The 18,080-nt window shown below is 51.8% G+C and overlaps 6 protein-coding genes across 6 annotated transcripts; 5 read left to right on the top strand and 1 right to left on the bottom strand.

The window, feature by feature from the left end:
- Positions 1-134: 134 nt before the first annotated feature.
- PFLUO_LOCUS8173 (SUMO conjugating enzyme Hus5) lies at positions 135-840 on the top strand (the record flags this gene model as incomplete). The annotated part of the gene is made up of 4 exons (XM_073785883.1): positions 135-169; positions 257-417; positions 488-511; positions 587-840. The coding sequence occupies 4 exons, from the start codon at positions 135-137 to the stop codon at positions 838-840; spliced, it is 474 nt and encodes a 157-aa protein (XP_073642194.1).
- A 609-nt stretch (positions 841-1,449) lies between these two features.
- Positions 1,450-3,469, top strand: PFLUO_LOCUS8172 (asparagine synthetase; the record flags this gene model as incomplete). The annotated part of the gene is made up of 7 exons (XM_073785882.1): positions 1,450-1,460; positions 1,520-1,545; positions 1,609-1,635; positions 1,699-1,734; positions 1,791-1,939; positions 2,004-3,367; positions 3,427-3,469. 7 exons carry the CDS (start codon positions 1,450-1,452, stop codon positions 3,467-3,469), a joined length of 1,656 nt encoding a protein of 551 aa, XP_073642193.1.
- A 367-nt stretch (positions 3,470-3,836) lies between these two features.
- PFLUO_LOCUS8171 (Mitochondrial porin) lies at positions 3,837-5,142 on the top strand (the record flags this gene model as incomplete). Its single annotated transcript, XM_073785881.1, has 6 exons — positions 3,837-3,884; positions 3,962-3,995; positions 4,054-4,142; positions 4,208-4,238; positions 4,431-4,933; positions 4,993-5,142. The coding sequence occupies 6 exons, from the start codon at positions 3,837-3,839 to the stop codon at positions 5,140-5,142; spliced, it is 855 nt and encodes a 284-aa protein (XP_073642192.1).
- Positions 5,143-7,894: 2,752 nt separating this feature from the next.
- PFLUO_LOCUS8170 (uncharacterized protein) lies at positions 7,895-9,101 on the top strand (the record flags this gene model as incomplete). Its single annotated transcript, XM_073785880.1, has 3 exons — positions 7,895-7,992; positions 8,053-8,432; positions 8,488-9,101. The coding sequence occupies 3 exons, from the start codon at positions 7,895-7,897 to the stop codon at positions 9,099-9,101; spliced, it is 1,092 nt and encodes a 363-aa protein (XP_073642191.1).
- Positions 9,102-9,327: 226 nt separating this feature from the next.
- Positions 9,328-13,165, bottom strand: PFLUO_LOCUS8169 (uncharacterized protein; the record flags this gene model as incomplete). The annotated part of the gene is made up of 3 exons (XM_073785879.1): positions 9,328-12,600; positions 12,671-12,812; positions 12,867-13,165. 3 exons carry the CDS (start codon positions 13,163-13,165, stop codon positions 9,328-9,330), a joined length of 3,714 nt encoding a protein of 1,237 aa, XP_073642190.1.
- Positions 13,166-16,211: 3,046 nt separating this feature from the next.
- PFLUO_LOCUS8168 (uncharacterized protein) lies at positions 16,212-17,495 on the top strand (the record flags this gene model as incomplete). The annotated part of the gene is made up of 2 exons (XM_073785878.1): positions 16,212-16,528; positions 16,580-17,495. 2 exons carry the CDS (start codon positions 16,212-16,214, stop codon positions 17,493-17,495), a joined length of 1,233 nt encoding a protein of 410 aa, XP_073642189.1.
- Positions 17,496-18,080: the final 585 nt, after the last annotated feature.

Raw genomic sequence — 18,080 nt, 5'->3', positions numbered from 1 at the left:
ACCTAGGGCACGATTTATACCTGGGCGTCTCGGTCGCTCAAGCGCAACACATCACCGTCCAAAAAAACCAATCCCGCCAACTCGTCCACACAAGGAGCTCCGCAGTGGACTGCGCAGCCAGCACCTGAGCAAGAATGTCGCTGTGCCAGAATCGCCTCCAAGAGGAGCGGTAAGTGACCCTCTCCCCGGTCGCACAGTGTGTCGCAAGACAAGACCGACAAAGTTCACGCAGAGCTGACTGTCCGGCATCTTACAGCAAGCAATGGCGAAAAGACCACCCGTTCGGCTTCGTCGCGAAGCCCGCTCGCACGGACAAGGGGGCGCTCGATCTGAAGCGCTGGGAGTGCGCGATTCCCGGAAAGGCCAAGACGCTTTGGGAGGGCGGGCTGTTCAAGCTTGATGTCCTCTTTCCGGATGGTGAGTTGCCTGCCCTTAAATCTTTGCTGTATTGTACCTTCTTCATACTGACTGACTGCTGGTATATTAGAATATCCCACCAAGCCACCAAAGTGTACGTATCTTCCAACAACTCCTCCCGCCGCGGTGCGATTCAATGGCGCATAACTAACCCTCTCACTCACGCCAGGCAAATTCACCCCACCTCTCTTCCACCCCAACGTCTACCCCTCCGGGACAGTGTGCCTCTCCATCCTGAACGAGGAGGAGGCCTGGAGACCCGCGATCACGATCAAGCAGATCCTGCTGGGGATCCAGGATCTGCTGGATGATCCCAACCCGGAGTCGCCGGCGCAAGCCGACGCCTACAACCTGTTCAAGAAGGATCGCGCGGCCTATGAGAAGCGGGTCAAACAAGTTGTCCGCGAGAACCAGCCAGCGTAGGCTGTGAGATGTGGCGCGCATGATGCATATGAATATTCCTTTGGTGTTTGAATTAGGCGAAGGGAGCGACGCATATTTTTTCATTTTTTTGTTTCTGGCTAGAACATCGCGAGCGCGGCGTTTATTAGCAATGAATGGCGTTCGTAGTGCGATCACTAGAATGAGAATAACCAGTATACTCCCGAGTGATATACTTGTTGTAGAAGCAATCACGACGCAGTTCCAGTCGGTCGAAGTCGAGAGAGACTCTGTTATCTTATCGGTGACTCAAAGACTCCGACATCGCCCCTCCTCGAGAAAAGAAAAAAACTCGCCCGGTTCCTCTTCCCCATACCCGCGCTTAGTCAATTGCTCTTCTCCTTCGCTCTCTTCCACTCTCCTCCATCCTTTTCCTCACCCTCTTCTCACTGTTGCGACAATCCCTCGCCCATCATGTGCGGAATCTTCGCGTGCCACCAGTGCGTTATCGGTCCTTGCCCTAACTCAGTGCTCCCGCCCCGCGCCACCCTCGCGAGGCGAATGACGGGGTTTGCGAATTTGAGACCTGGCTAACCAGGAGTTTCTTCTAGTCACCCGGATGTGCAAAAATTCAAGCCTACGGCCTTGCGCATGGCCAAGGCGTGAGTGTTTCCCTGACTGGATTGGTGCAATTGGCTCGCTAACCTCTCTTGATGCTCAGTGTGCGCCATCGTGGTCCCGATTGGAGTGAGTCATTGGAATACTTTGAGGGATTTTTGGGGAACGGTTGATGTTAACAGCGTTGGACAGGTGGAAACTTCATTGCCGACAAGACTAGTGAGTTCAATTGAAGGGTTGCTTGTCGCTGTCGCGGGCTAGAGCTAACTGAGTCATTCGCAGTCCTTGCGCACGAACGATTGAGTATCGTCGGTGTCGGTATGTGGTTCGCAATACAGAATCAATAACACTCGCTAAAGCTGCTCCCCTTCCAGACACTGGCGCCCAGCCTCTCGTTAACGAGGATGGCTCCCTTGCCCTCGCCGTCAACGGCGAGATCTACAACCACCGCATCCTGCGGAGAAACATGAAGACCAAGTACAGCTTCAAGACACACTCGGATTGCGAAGTCATCATCCCCCTAGTACGTTTGACGCAAACAATACAAAGGTACACAAATGGCGGTTGCTGATATGAGAATCGTCTAGTATATGGAGCACGGCCTCGATGCCCCCAAGTACCTCGACGGCATGTTCTCCTGGGTTCTGTACGACCGCAAGCAGGACCGTGTGGTCGCTGCCCGCGATCCCATCGGTATCACCAGCTTCTACCTGGGCCGATCGTCTTCCACTCCCGGCGCCGTGTACTTCGCCTCGGAACTCAAGTGCTTGCACCCGGTTTGCGACGACATCATTGCCTTCCCGCCCGGCCACGTCTACGACTCCAAAGCCGACAAGCTGACGCGCTACTTCGAGCCCAAGTGGTGGGACCCAACCAACGTGCCGTCAACCCCGATCGATTACAAGTTGATCCGCCACAGCCTGGAGAAGTCCGTGCGCAAGCGTCTCATGGCTGAGGTGCCCTACGGCGTGCTGTTGTCTGGCGGTCTGGACTCTAGTCTGGTTGCCTCCATTGCTCAGCGCGAGACTCTGCGCATGCAGGATGCCTCTCGCACTGCTGCGCAGACCCAAGCCAATTCGTCGGAGCTTGTCGGCATTGACGACAGCAACGAGCTGTCGACTGTCACCACTTTCCAGCAGCTGCACTCGTTCTCCATCGGTCTCCCCGGCGCGCCGGACACCGCGGCCGCCCTGGAGGTTGCCAAGTTCCTGGGAACCAAGCACCATGCCTTTGAATTTACGATTGAGGACGGCCTGGATGCCCTCTCGGATGTCATCTTCCACCTGGAGACTTACGACGTGACGACCATCCGCGCCTCGACGCCGATGTACCTGCTGTCGCGCAAGATCAAGGCGATGGGCGTCAAGATGGTTCTGAGCGGCGAGGGTAGCGACGAGATCTTCGGCGGGTACCTGTACTTCCACGCGGCGCCGAACAAGGAGGAGTTTCACAAGGAGACCGTGCGGCGCGTGAAGGACCTGCACTTGGCCGACTGCCTGCGCGCCAACAAGTCGACCTCGGCATGGGGTCTCGAGGCGCGTGTGCCGTTCCTGGACAAGCAGTTCTTGGAGGATTGCATGGGCGTCGACCCGCAGGAGAAGATGATCACCAAGGACCGCATCGAGAAGTACATCCTGCGCAAGGCCTTTGATACCACCGACGAGCCCGACGTCGCCACCTACCTGCCGGACAAGATCCTGTGGCGCCAGAAGGAGCAGTTCAGCGACGGTGTCGGCTACAGCTGGATCGATGGTCTCAAGGACACCGCCGAGAAGCATGTCACCGACGAGATGATGAAGAACCCCAAGCCCGAGTGGGGCACGGATATCCCCGACACCAAGGAGGCGTACTGGTACCGCACCATGTTCGACGAGCATTTCCCGCCTTCCTGCGCGGGTACCGTCGAGCGCTGGACCCCGACCTGGTCGAAGCAGAGCGACCCCAGTGGCCGGTGAGTTTTGATCTATTGTTCATGCTTTCGAATGTTGTTTACTGACCGCCATCTCGCAGGGCCATCTCCACTCACAACGCCAAGTACGATAGCGCCCAGTAAGCTGGCGAGCCAAAAAGAGTTGTTTTGGATTTAGTTTAGCACCGCTTGAAGATTATTGATTGTGATAGAATGTATATACAACAACCTTTAAACCGCTAGTTACCGGTGTAGTTAGGGTTTTGTTGGGTGGTCTGCCTCAGGCACGAATGTTTACGGCGGCTTTACCCGGCGTCGCAGCCAGTCAACCAATTGTAGGGGGCAACGTGACTGCTGATCTAATGTGCCCCTTCTTCGCTCCCCCCAACACACCTCATCGCTCGCTTTCTTCGGCACTGGTTCCCTTCCCTTCCTTCCCTTCCTCCTCCACACCCCTTTTTACCACCAACATCTCGCGTCTCTCTCAACCCGTCCCACCTCACCCTTCACAATGGCTACTCCTGCTGCTTTCTCTGACATCGCCAAGGCGGCCAATGATGTACGCTCTCTTTTGTCACCAAGCGGAACCTAATATCCCGCCCAATAAGACCCCTGCTAATAAACTACCCGCTCTAGCTCCTGAACAAGGACTTCTACCATGCCAACCCGGGTGAGTCTTCTGGAGTCTCCAACGAATTCCCCACATTTCATGACTGACTGAATCACAGCCAACCTCGAGGTCAAGTCCAAGGCTCCCAATGGTGTCACTTTCACCGTGAAGGGCAAATCTGCCCACGAGGGTCCCATTGCTGGCCAGGTAGGTTTCCTCCCTCCAAACGACCCAAGACACACTGGCTAATCCAAGCGCGCCCGCTACTACAGCTCGAGGCCAAATATGTCGACGCGCCTACTGGTAAAGGCCCACCCACCCACCACCCCCCTCCCACCCGTTGCAAACCACCCGAACCTGAACCCTGCGCGCGCGGAAATTTACCAATGAGATTCCTTTTCTTCTGCGGACTTCCCACCGCGCACCGGGTGAACTTCTTTTTGACCTCCGATACCTACCAGCATGGACTCAGGCTAATATTTTACCCGGGAACAGGCCTCACCCTCACCCAGGCGTGGACCACCGCCAACGCTCTCGACACCAAGCTGGAGCTGGACAACAACATTGCCAAGGGCCTCAAGGCTGAGATCCTGACGCAGTACCTGCCCGCCAAGCAGTCCAAGGGCGCCAAGCTGAACCTGTACTTCAAGCAGCCCAACGTGCACGCCCGCGCCTTCTTCGACCTGCTGAACGGCCCCTCCGCTAACTTCGACGCTGTTCTCGGCCACGAGGGCTTCCTCGTCGGTGCTGAGGGTGGCTACGATGTCAACAAGGCCGCTATCACCAAGTACTCCGCTGCTGTCGGCTACAGCGTCGCTCAGTACACTGCTGCCATCACTGCCAGCAACAACCTGTCCCTCTTCTCGGCTAGCTACTACCACCGCGTCAACGCGCAGGTCGAGGCTGGTGCTAAGGCTTCGTGGGACTCCACCTCCGGTAACGCTGTTGGCCTCGAGGTCGCCAGCAAGTACCGCCTGGACCCCTCTTCCTTCGCCAAGGTACGTTTTCTCCCCCTCCATATATCATCCAATCATGTATTAATCTCTCGTGATTACAGGCCAAGATTAACGACCGTGGTATCGCCGCCCTGGCCTACAACGTCCTCCTGCGCCCCGGTGTCACCCTCGGCCTGGGTGCTTCCCTCGATACCCAGAACCTGAACCAGGCCGCCCACAAGGTCGGCGCCAGCTTCACCTTCGAGGCTTAAGCCTGTCATGCTGTTCTGACCTGATCGCTATTTGAGGAGCCATTTCAATTTTTTTTCATCTCTGTGGTTGTTCCCTACTGGAACGCATGGATTTGGCGAATCTGGTTTGGCTCCGAGATCCCTGCCATGCGTGTATCGTAGTCTTTTCTGTCGAACACCTTTGTATATCAAATCGAAACTCTTTTTTCCTTTGTTGAATTCATTTGTTCATTTATTCTCTTCCATCTACAAGAATAATATTGGTATTGATACAAGTCACCAGTGAGGGAGAGGAGTCTGTCTATGTACATCATCGTCAAGATCCCCTACTCTGCCTCACGGTCCAGATACAGCTCCACGCCCCCCGGTACTCGCCGATCTCTTGCCGCCTGTGCCTGTGCCCGTGGACGTAGTAACGGAACTAGACGAACCAGAACTAGCAGCAGTAGGCCACTTCAACAAACCGGTCATCGCCCCCGCGACCACCAAAGTCCCCGAAACAACCAGAAACCGTAGCGCAAAGTCCCCGGGACCTCCACCAGACGAAGAGGCAACATGTTCCTCAGCCGCAGCCCTAGCCCTTGACCGGCGCGCGCGCCGTCGCGCATCTTCGGCAGTTTGCGTCCGGAAGTGGCCGCGCGCATTGAAATGGCCGAGCGGGTTGCGGTCTATAAACGCAGTTGGGTCTTCGGGGTCTGTTTCTTGTTTCTTCTTCGTCCCTCCTCCTGCCCCGAATCCTCCCCCTGCGCTAGAAAACCCACCTTCGGCAAACCCCTCCGCCGTCCTCCCCGTGCCCCCATAACCTCCCTGCTCATAGAAGCTCGGCGGTGGACCCCTAAACGTGCCGCGGCGTTTACTCAGTCCGCTCGCAGGTCTGGAACCGGCATAACTGCCCCCTCCTCCTGCACCTCCCTTGTGGTGGTGTGCTGAGTGGCTACTATGACTCCCCATCGGATGCACGTGACTGTGTGATTGCTGCGCATGATGGAATCCATGCTCGCGGTCGTAGGAAGCGCGCTTGGAGGCCTTGCCGAGAACGTTGTACGCGGCGGAGATGCGGGCAAAGTGCTGTGAGGCGTTCGGGTCAGTGCGGTTGCGGTCCGGGTGGTAACGTAGGGAGAGGGCGTAGAATTGTCTTTCGGTGGGAAGAGGGTTAGCTATTTGGGAGAAATGGTAGAGGGAAGGGAAGGAAGGGAGGAAGATACTTTTTGATCTCGCCTGCTGTTGCGGTTATGGGGAGATCCAGGATCTCGTAGTAGTTTGGTTCGTGGGCCGTGGCGGGGCGGCGTGTTGATGTTGAGAATAGGGTTGTTTGAGAGGAGGCTATTAGGGGATGTAGCCGTGGTTGTAGTTGGATTCTGTGTGCTTGGGGTCGGTGGTGGGCATGGGCGTAGGAGATGCCGGGGGATGATGCGATGGTCGTGTGCGCCGCAGGGTGGAGGGAGAAGAAGGCGGCAGCTGCGGCGCGCGGTGGTGGCATTGCCAGGTGTCTTCGGAGAATCACATTGAATCAGAGTAGAGGGGATAGGGTGGAGGGAATATCCCCGGGTTGGGTTGGGGTGTTGGAAGAGGAAGGAATACAGGTGTGGAGTGCGGGACTTGGGAAGGCGGAGTGGCGTCATCGGGTTGGTGAACGGCCATTCAATGCTGATCGGGGGAAAGATATAGTTTGTCTCTGGATGGATCTGGATAGATTTAAATCAACTGGCTCATTGTCGCTTTTTCAATGATTTCCATGCGCATCGCGACCGCGGCTCAAGTTTGTGCCATGCTTCATATTGTGAGATAGCAGTGTTTATCTTGTCTGGTGTAGTTGCAGTGGTTGTTGCTTTCGCTCGAGGTATTTCCGATAAGGCACACATAATGTCTGCGGGTTATTCTGATGCATATAGCTTTAGTTGTTCGTCTGTTCTGTCTAGAGGATAAATTTGTTGACAGCATCCAATTGTATAGTACAGAGGAAGTGTGTCGCAGGAACATCAGGATAGATAAGCCAAGGTGGAATTGAAGTTAGTCGCCAGCCATTTGTCAAACGACCGACACCCGGGGTGTGCAATGCTGACTATCAGGCATAGTTGCCCCAAGGATGCAAGGCTGTATATTTATGGAGAATGATATATCTCAGGCGTTTAAGGCTGGGATCTTCGATCGGCAGCGCTGAGCCAAAAACTGCCTCGGCCCCCTACCTGGTAAGCTTCAAGGCAGATTCAACGTATCAAAAGCGCCCCTTTCATCCCAGCGTCAAATCTTACACGAACCTTTCTCTCAATCTGCAGCCCCTCTTTGACGGAATAAGCCACCAGTGGTCAAACGATCCCGGCACTCGCTCCCGTTTCGGCCTTAGACCGAGAATTTCTGCATCTCGACGCCTGTCTGGAGTTCTGCCTCGGCAGGCTGTATAGGTCTCTTCTTCATCTATGACGTTGGATATATTAAAAGAACAGTAAGCAATGCAAATGGAAACAAAATATCTCAATGTAAATACGGAATCTCGAAACGAAGTAGCTGTTGAACGTGGAGTTTCCATTCCTGCAGTGCCTGCTATGTTTCCCGTTCAGTTTTAGGGCTTGCTCATCGGCGCTAAAATATGTAACGGTGCACAGCCAATAGCCGATCGTATCATGTATTTGGCAAGGGATGGATGTGGGGGCTGAGACATTAGTAGGAGAAAAGCGGCTGCACGGTCTTTATTTGACCGTGCCGGAATAGGAAGGGAAATGTACATAAGACAGCCCAGTTGCCTCAAGATTCCGACCCGCATGTACTGGCCACAATGGCGACCCTACTTACAGGCTTTATTTCCTTCGCAATTGCTCTGACTTCGGTCTCAGCGGATGCTTCGTCATACCAGCAGAATGCAGAATGCGCCTGGTATGAATGATTCCAATAGTTAATAGTTCATGGACATCTTTCACTGATAGTTGTTTGAAGCGACCAACTGATGCGGTACTACCAAACATCTAACTCGGGCCTTTGGGGAGACAATGACTGGTGGCAGTCGGCAATTTTCATGACCGCTCTTGCGGACCTTTCCGCCCTCGACTCCGGCTACAACGCAACTTACTTTGATACCTACGCCACAACATACACCAATGCGCCAGGCTATGGGGACTACACAGGTTTCATCGACTCCTTTGACGACGACGAGGGCTGGTGGGGAGTCGCGTGGTTGACTGTCTATGATTTGACTCAGAATCCGGACTATCTCAACTTGGCCATTAGCATCTACGATGATATTACTCAACACAAGTCATCATGTGGAGGGATTATCTGGGAAAAGGGAGGTACCTATCTTGCATCTATTGCTAGTGGTAAGTCTACTCCTACTCACCATTCTCTACATTAAAAACTTACCCAATGAATCAGAGCTCTATATCACATTGGCTGCTGGAATAGCCAATCGGGTTTCTTCCGACCAGAAATCGACATATCTTGACTCTGCAGTCTCCGTCTGGGACTGGTTTTTCAGCATTGGCGTCGTTGGTGACGACTGGGTTGTGGTTGATGGTGCTAATGCGACCACATGTCAAGTCAGTTCAACTGCCGTATACTCCTATAACCAGGGAGTTATCCTCTCGGCTGCTGTGGAGTTGGCCGCTGCCACGGGGAACACGACCTACCTTGGTATGGCAGGAAACATTGCCAACGCGACAACCGCACTCAATTCGCAATTTACCGGTAGCAATGGAGTAATCACAGACTGTGCCTCTGGTTGTGATAATACCTCAGCTATGTTCAAGGGGCCTCTGTTCCGAGGCCTGCGCCAACTTCAACTCGCTGACCCCCATGACAACTGGGTAACGTGGCTTACAACGAACGCTCAGGCAGCATGGAACAACGACTTGAACCTTACAACCGTGAATGGAGAGACTGAATGCAATCTGGGTCAGTACTTCAATGGACCGGTGAGCTCAGTTAGTGCGGTAACACAAGGTGCCGGCTTAGATAGTCTTATTGCGGCTTGGGCTGTCACAATGTAGTTAGTTATGTCGCTCAGAAGCAGGGGGAAATAACCAATTGATCGAAAATGCACCATATGCCGCATTTCTAGTCTATACCGTCATTTTCCACCTCGACAAGTGAACTAGTGAGTTAGTTGATTTAAGCCGCCAGGCCAATGTTATTTGAAAAGCGATCTTCGTGCTCTTCACGTATATATCTGCGCTGAGTTTGCAGGTTAGACTTCAAGAAGCACATCGCCACAGTTTATCTGAACACTCCAACGTCCCACTCGTCGATCAACCGTGATAATTCCTTGAGCGAAACAGGTTTCGTAAGGAACAAGTCCACCCCTGACTTCAACGCGAGAGACTCGTCGCGCAAGCTACTGAGTCCAGTAAAAGCAATGATCTTGGCCGGAACGCAGTCAACCCGATCTCTTTCAATCGCACGTATGGCACGCGTCGCTTCGAACCCGTCCATCACCGGCATAGACATATCCATGAAAATGAGGTCGTACCCCGACAGCATCCTTTCAGCAAAATCGACAGCTTCTCTGCCATTCTGTGCCGTATCTACACCCGTAACTTTCCGTTTTCTCATAAAAGTCAGTATCAGGCGAAGGTTGATCTCGTTGTCATCCACCAGCAACACCCTGGGACCATTTCGGGTCCCAGATGAGGAGCCAACAAGGGCTGAGCCGCTGGGCGAGGGAGTAGATGAAGGTGTATCTGTAGTGGAAGCGGCGCTTCCGGGAGTGATGCGATGAGAGCTTTCTGTGTCTGGAGTCTGCACGAAAACATCACGTTCCGCAGGATCCGTGAAGTAACTCCGGGAATCTGGCATAGGATTGAATGGTTCAGCAGCAGTTGATTCAAGGTTGTTTAATGACGGCGATTTAGGCTTCCCAGTTGGTGGGGCCGGACCCGAGAGCTTGGGTCGTTCTGGGATCACAAATGCGGGAGCAGGAGTAAGCGAACGCAGCGTCGGAGACGCCGGCTTCAAATGAAGACAATTCAAAATTCCTCTGGCGAGCTTGTGCGGACCGCAAGGTCGACGAAGAAACGACAGAGAATCGGCAAGATGCGACCATTGCATCCTCGTATCACTGGAGTCTGCATTTTTGCGAAAAATAAGCATGCTTGGCAATGCGGTGCGCAGACGATGGAACCCTTCCGTATGCAAATCGCTTTCGTTCGCAAATAAAATATCGATATGGTCATTGGCGGACCAAGGCACCAGTTTCAAGCCATACCAGTCCGTAATATACCGAGCAATCGATGACCAGAATCGATCCTCACCAAGACAGGAAGAATCCATCCCCCATATCGCAGCGCGTTTTCCAGTCAAATCCAGGTGACGCAGTTGGGAGGATGCTATAACTGTTTTCTGTTCCGAACTTTTGACATGAACCGTTGACGGCACGCTGTTCTCTCCTGCTGGACGCTCGAGGGGAATTGATATCTTGACAATAGTGCCTTCGCCTACTTGGCTTTGGATTTTGATGTTCCCATTGAGTGTTCTCACAATGCCGCGAACAATTGACAGACCGAGGCCAGTACCTACCGATAACGGGTTCTCTTGTGCGAAAGGCGTATAAAGACGTGTCCGAAGGTATTCACTTGAGATGCCTCTGCCCGCGTCGGAAACAGTCAACGTTACCATGTCCTCAACGTCCTGACGTCGAGAACGGCCCTTTGAATGCTCAGTTGCCTGAATGGAGACAGAAATTAGGCCCTTTTGGGTGTATTTCAGGGAATTTCCAAGAAGGTTCATGATAAGGCGCCTTATCGAACCGGGCTGGACATTGTAAAGCCAGTCATTGTCACCAATATCCACGACAACCTCGACGTCTGGACTGGAGTCAGCTTTGTTGCTCTCTGTGGCTGCCGTGGAAGGCGACGTTTGTGAAACGCCAGTGCGATGGTTGGTTAACGCGTTTGTCCTCTGAATATGGGAATGCCCCAAGCACACGCTATCCACAACATCCTCTGTTAAGGCGGCAACGTCTGTTAGCACGAATGGATCCAGCCGCGCTGTATTGTCGTCTAGAACTTTTGGTTTCCATGAGTCTTTTCTGCGCCTAGACCTCTTCTTCTGCCTTTCCAATGACAAGATTTTGCTAAAATCCAATACTTGGTTCATCGTATCCAAGAGAGTTCGACCGCATGCATTTACCGTCTCGAGGAGAGACTCCTGGAACTCGTCCAAGTCGGTGCCTCCCAAAAACTCGGCAGCAGCTAAGACGCCATGTAATGGGCTGCGCAGTTCATGAGAAATGCTGCTTATGAAATCCCCTTTTTGGCGGTCTGCAACGACTGACTCAACACGGCTAAATTCGGTCATGATGGATGAAGCGAAACCAAACATCGAGCTCAGGTCGATAGCCCGACTGAAAACTTGGGTTGGCTGAGGAGTCCAAGAGAAACACCCTGCAAACCACTTCAAATTGGTGGCATTCCATAGTGGAACAAACATGACCTGGCATGCGCCCGGGAAATAGGCACTCAATTTGCTGGCTTCGGAGGACCCGGATCTTTTATTTTGTTTTCGAGAGGTGCCGATGGATTGCTCTTCGTCCGAAGTGGACAAAGTCCCATCACGATGAAATGACCAGAGTCTACCTTTGGGATAGCGACGAGATAATTGATTTAGAAAGACATTGTCGAGGTTGGCGGCTGGGTATGATGCCTCCGAGCCCGCCTGGTATGCAAATGGATCATCTCTGGTGGACAGCGCAAGAACAGGCGCAGAAGTCGTGGAGCCAGCGGAAGAACAATGGCTGCCGGCGACGCTGCCTGACGAGTCATCGCCGGCCTCCAAAAACACCACACCGCCAGTACCGTCCAAGTCTAGGCTTTGTCGTAAGAGGTTCGCAGCGCGCTGAAAAAGCCAATCATTGTTGCTCGAGACAGTCGAACGGTTGTCACCTTGTCGCAAGCTGTGCAATGACGGCGCTGGGCTAGCTGGAATGCCGATGTCCAACTCCTCGGTGGAGACTGGGCTCAAGGATCGTGAACCGCCATTTTCAAGGGGTAGATCATCGGTCTCAAAATGTGCCGAGCGGAGATTTGAATGGCTATTTTGAGAGCTTGTAGATCGGCTCGCCCTAGAATAAGGCGACGCCCGCGAGGACGGACTATGGTTTGAGCTGTGCGAACGAGACATGGGAACGTTATCGGCAAAGCTGGAATTGCCGTCCACAAAAAGACGGAGGCCCTGCGATAATCGCGAGGCGCGGCGCCCGTCAATGGCCTGGCGGCTGACCTGTAAATAGTCCATAACCATCGCGGCCACTGTCCCGAGGATATCCTTCTCACTATCGGACAATCCTTCACGGGGTTCAGGATCCAACACAAACAAACATCCCAAATTGATGTTGCTATCGCTCGTTAGAGGCGTTCCGGCATAGAAACGAGAGTGTGGCTCGCCTTCTACGAAGGGCAATTGTCTGAAGCGATCTTCCTGTTCAAGATCGTTGATAATCAAAAAGGGATACGTTCCATCTTGTTGTTCGTTAGACTGGACTTTGACTGTTTCCTGTTTGAAACAATAGATCAGTACCGGGAAAATGACTAGTACATGGCAACGTTCGTAGGCCTGGTCTTACCTGACAAATATTCCAAGCATTCGCCAATGTGGATGTTCCAGCGAAGAGTTTGTCCCCCTTCTCAGTGGATAATGTCGAGCTTCCGACGTTGGTAGTTTTTGTCGCTTCTGCCAATATGTACTGAGAGTCGCGATTCAATATTCTAGAAAGATACAAGTCAGACCAACGTCCTCGCTAGGGCAAGGGGCGAATGTACGTGATAAAGGCCCGCTGTGCATTCAGACGTAAAGCTGCCAGCTGCGCAAGAGACGTCAACGTCGTATTCGGGCTGTACAGGGGGCTGGCTTCAATCGAGTCCGCCTCAGAAACCTCGTCATCCAGAAGGACAGAATTCGTAGCCGTGGATAGGTCGACTGTAACGGCTTCATGGTCGCCAGGAGGCCATACTGCATTTAGCGCCGCTGGATTTTCAGGTTGGAAATACCGATAGACCTCGCGAGTTTGACGGTCTGCTCGATGCTCGCAGAGAGTCTGCTCGCTGTAATCACCATCCATGGCCGGAAAGAACCCACTGCTGTTGCTCGCTGCAGTGAAGGATAAAGGGGCGATCTTGCGCTGGTACGTGGCCCTTATTTTGACATGAAAAACATGAACCCCAACCGTGGAAGCAAACCAATTCTGTCGCCGTGGATAGAATGAGGGGGACAAAGCTCATCACGTGCGCAGTGACGCAGGTTTGTTGGTAGCTCCCGCAATGACGTAGGTGCCGAGGGTGATTTGCGGAGACGATATCTTTGGATCTTGGAAATCATTATGCTGAGCTTCCGGAAATTCCCCGCAATCAGAGCTTGCTCTGTAATTTGTCAGAATTCAATCCCGTGCCCAGACGCGGCAGAAGAGGAGTGGTTCATGAGATGGCACGAAGTGTCAGAGATTGGACTTCGTACAGGTCACGTACAGGCACGTACAGGGCTTTTTACCTTTTACCCTCACCGTATTTTCCTACTAGACTATTATCGGTTAGTGTCTGCCCCTTGAAGTGTTGGTCCTCAGAGAAATTATCCTTGCCTGATTGGGAGCCTCCAATCTCTGCCATTACATGTGACTTGCTCTTTCCGTTTTACTGCTTACTGCTTGCTCCCTGAAGTAGAATTGAGCACGGCCCTAAGCGCCCTGAGCTGCTCACAGAGCATGACATAGTCAAATTAGCCTACTAGTAGAATTACTAGTAAATGCGCCTATTCCGCACTTCAACATATACCCTTAACCCAGTCTTCTGGTACTACCGTGGTTCTACAGTGAAGGGCAAAACCAGCTTCTCCAATTTGCAATCTTTGATTAATTCTGGGCCCCATCGCCAAGACGTTAGTTCATGAGTGAGTGCGGTTCAATGGATAACGGTATTATACCGACTGCACCTTACAGCTGTGGTGGCCTCTGGCTCTGCAGTGGGAATTTTTTAGTCTGCTGAAGCAAAAGTAGGTCTAGGCGAATCCAATAACCCGTCCACCTAGGTAGTTATTTTCACACCTTGTTCCACAGGCTTCACAGGCTTCATCGACTTGTACAGCAACGGACACGCTGCCTCCCCATACATTAGACTTTGGCGATGTACGTCGTGCAGGCGGGTGGTCCCGAGAGTTAATGAGCTGGTTCCAGGGAACCAGAAAATCCGTTCCTGAATTTCACAGCAATATGCTGCCACTCTAGTCCCTATACTCCTGCGTATAGGACTACATTTGCTCTATGACAGTGAATAGGACACTGCACGTGACTCAGAAGCCATGCCATCATTCAATCTGCCAGATGGGGGTTATATCAGCCAGAGGGCTGGCCATTGGACATCTCGGTCCATGCCCAGGTTGAAAAAAATCCTCAATCGAGAGCCAGGGGCTGCTGGGGTGTTATGAAAGACGCGTGACGTGACTCACTAGAGAGAGTGTGCAGGATGTGGTGAATGTCTGGCCAATCGATTTCGATAATGCTCGCCACGTCGCGCTTGAGCACATCACAGAGTGTTTTAGGATGAATCAGTCGGGACAAAAATACTGCAATAGCCACATCCTCAAGCGACCACTGAATTGCTGTCGCCATAGCAAGTCTTCCAACGTATGCGACGAGACTGCCATGTCCAACCAAACATTTGGTTCCCACAAGGTCGCACTGTTCAGTCAAATAGTAGAGCCCCTCTGCGCACTAACACACATGACGAACCAGCCTTACAAGGCAGTGCTATAGTCTGCAGCATCTTGGAGCATTCTGTTGGGATGACAGCAGGGTGGACCCATGGATAACAGTTTTGAACAACAGCACTAAACTGCTTCTGATTTTTGACATTCTGGGCATTGTGCGCTCATTTCGCTTACTATGCGTTCTTGTATATTATAAAAGGGATATCTAGATTATACTCAGAATGCCAGACTTCTTCCATCTTGCGATTTTCGACCACATTTGTAAATTACTAGTGTAATTCATGGTGGATCACCTACATCGCCTAGATTCGACACATTCTGAACTAAAGGATTTGACGGGCTGAGGTAACCAGATATGATAGGCTATGATGATGGGCTTATGCGCATTCACATCTCCGAGGGGCTCTATCACATTATTCTGTTATGGTAACAATTCACAACCAAATATGATCGGCTATATGGAAGATACAGATTAACCATCGGACTCTAAACACAGGTTCCTCACTGATCCAAATCTCAGAGCCTCTCGATGGGGCTGAAAATCCTACCACCGTCCCGGGTCTCCCGGAACTCTGTTTACTACCAAGCCCGGGTTTCGTCCCGAGTAACATCTAGGGTCCTGTATACTACTGTCATGTCCAAAAACTCTAGGCTAAAAGTGCCGAAGGCGGCTTTTGTAGCACCTGCATCCACTTTCCTATTCGATACTAGTGACTCTCACCGGTGGCTTGGATCTTGTACTACATGTCCTGTACTGAGTACGCGCGCAACACGAGGGCTGTGCATGGCTATGCGCTCCTGCAGGTCGTTAGTCAATTAAATGTACGGACTAGTTATTTCTGTCGCTCAGAACCAGGGTAAAATAACCACTAGACCGAAAATGCACCATGTGCGCTTCTTAGTCTATACCGTCATTTTCCATCTCGACAATTTACAACGGCACGGCAACCGTTCGACATCCCCTTCTACACCACCTGAGATACACGCTCCTTTACCAGAAACTTTGAACCATGACAAACATAGATCAGAAATCTATAACCTTTTAACTTATTAACAATCCTTCCAGATGAGAGATATAATTAGAACAAGCAACTGTTTTGCCGATATTTAGGGATGCGGCTGAAACTCTGAAATTATTCTAGTTTTGTGACCGGCAAAATGGCATTTACTCAAAACGGGGTATTTCAGACTTTGGCTGCGCTACTGTATAACCCCTATTTATTCCCGTAGAACTGAGGTTCCTTCACCCAAAGGCCCTCCATATATCCATTTTCATTATGCTCGCTGATACCGAGTATTCCTCCCTCGCAAGCAATACTCATGGGGAGTACTCGAAGAGAAAGAATGGCACTGTCCAGACCAACCGGTGGTCTTCTGTCTCTCGGGCCCTGGTAATTATGACCACAACAATGGCTATAGGTACCGCTTCTGCCATTGCACAACACGTTGTCTTCAGGCACTACGACTACCAGGCCGTTCGGAGCAGCACCGAGCAAAAATGGATCGGGCGCGTGGGTACTGGCCTGGCCTTTCTATGCAAGACATTGCTCGCCACGGCATGCAACACGGCGTACGTGCAGTATCTATGGATGCTTGCGCGGGTTCGTCCGGCCTCTGTCTCATCACTAGATGCCATGTATGATGTCCTCAGCAATGCCCTCAGCTTTTCCCAGCTGGCTGTGTGGACTAAACGACCATTTCTACTGTTGATTGCCATCATATCATGGTCTGTCACCAAATTCATCTTGCTGTATCACCTGCTTACTATGTAATAAAGGCTCCTCCCTCTTGCTGCTTTAGTCACCCCATCCGCCTTGTCTGTCATGAACATTCCCCATATTACACACAAAATGCTGCCCGTGCCACAGCTGGATTTCAATGCTCCCATATATGCCGATCTATACGTCCAAGGTACCGGGGGTTTTCAAGGGCCGAATATCCTCCTGTCTAGGCTGTTTATGTCGAGTGCGACCGCGGGCCAGATCCTGTCAATCCCACCCCCTTCCCAAAACTCGAGCTACATACTGGACTTTCACGGTCCAGGACTGAGCTGCAAGGACATGGAGAACCCCACACTAGCGAAGGAGGTTGTTTCCTATGGACAGGAATCAGTTTACTATAAATCCTGGGTCGGACCGTCAGTTGCGTACGAAAAAAATACTAGTCGAGCTAGCGCTGACTCTGAGCTTGACTATGTCTCAGGCGACAGCTCAAAACTCTGGCTAGCTGTCTTTAACATGACGACCTTTGAACCCCGGTTTACGAAGTGCGCTCTGACGAATATCTCATATTCAGTGAGCTTTACCTTTGAAGCGGGCGAACAGAGCGTTAATGTGCTGCGCGTCCATGAACTAAACGGGGTTCCTACACGTTCAGACACAAGCGACATGACGCAGGCACACCTGGCATACCAGTCGATGATGGCTATGATAAACAAACTCATGGTCGGTGGGATCTCCAACACGCCTGGGGGCAGCCTCATCTATTCCGATGGCACATTGATCCAGGCTACGAACCTAGGCCAATTGAACCCTCTTTGTTCCAACCTGGCGACAAATGTCAATGGCGACACTCCTGGCAAGATGACAGATCAGTTCTTCGGAGCCTGCCAAAATACCTCCCTTGCGGCCGCCATGGAGACCCTGTTCCAGAATATGACTCTCAGTCTTTTAAATAACGAGTACTTCTGGTGAGATTCTTTTACTGATATAGGTACACTGAGAGATTAGTCACTGAATTTTCACAGGAAAAATAACGCAGCGGCAGAAAAAGTTAATACCACCATCACTACATCGGAGCTCGTCTATGTCTACCGACCAGCAGATTTGTGGATTCCATATGCGGTGGCTATCTTTTGCACCCTAAGCGCCATGCTGATGGGGGGACGGGCCGTCTTTCATACCAGGATGTCGTATTCCAATCGATTTTCAACTGTTCTGCGCTCCACGCGACACTCTAGCATTGGGTATCTTGTTGGCTCAGATGATTTGTGCGGGCAGGACCCATTACCAGCGTCTTTGTCGAAGGCGAAGTTGCTCTTTGTAGATGCGGAACCCGGGTCGGCAGGGTTTCAAGTGTGGGATGATAGGGGACATGTCAATTGATCTTGTTAATGGTCTGGAGAATATTCAGAGGTTTGAAGGTCATGTTCAATACAATTAACTATATGGTTAGTGCTACCGTATCTTTGATTTCGGTTTGGAAAAGATAGTACACCTTGTCGCACAACATCATCAAATACACACAATATTTGGCATGCGCCGTTATATAATGAATTC

The sequence above is a fragment of the Penicillium psychrofluorescens genome, assembly GCF_964197705.1.
Source record: "Penicillium psychrofluorescens genome assembly, chromosome: 5".
NCBI lineage: Eukaryota > Fungi > Ascomycota > Eurotiomycetes > Eurotiales > Aspergillaceae > Penicillium > Penicillium psychrofluorescens.
Note: the sequence above shows the minus strand (reverse complement) of the source record. Positions and strands in the feature narration are given on the sequence as shown.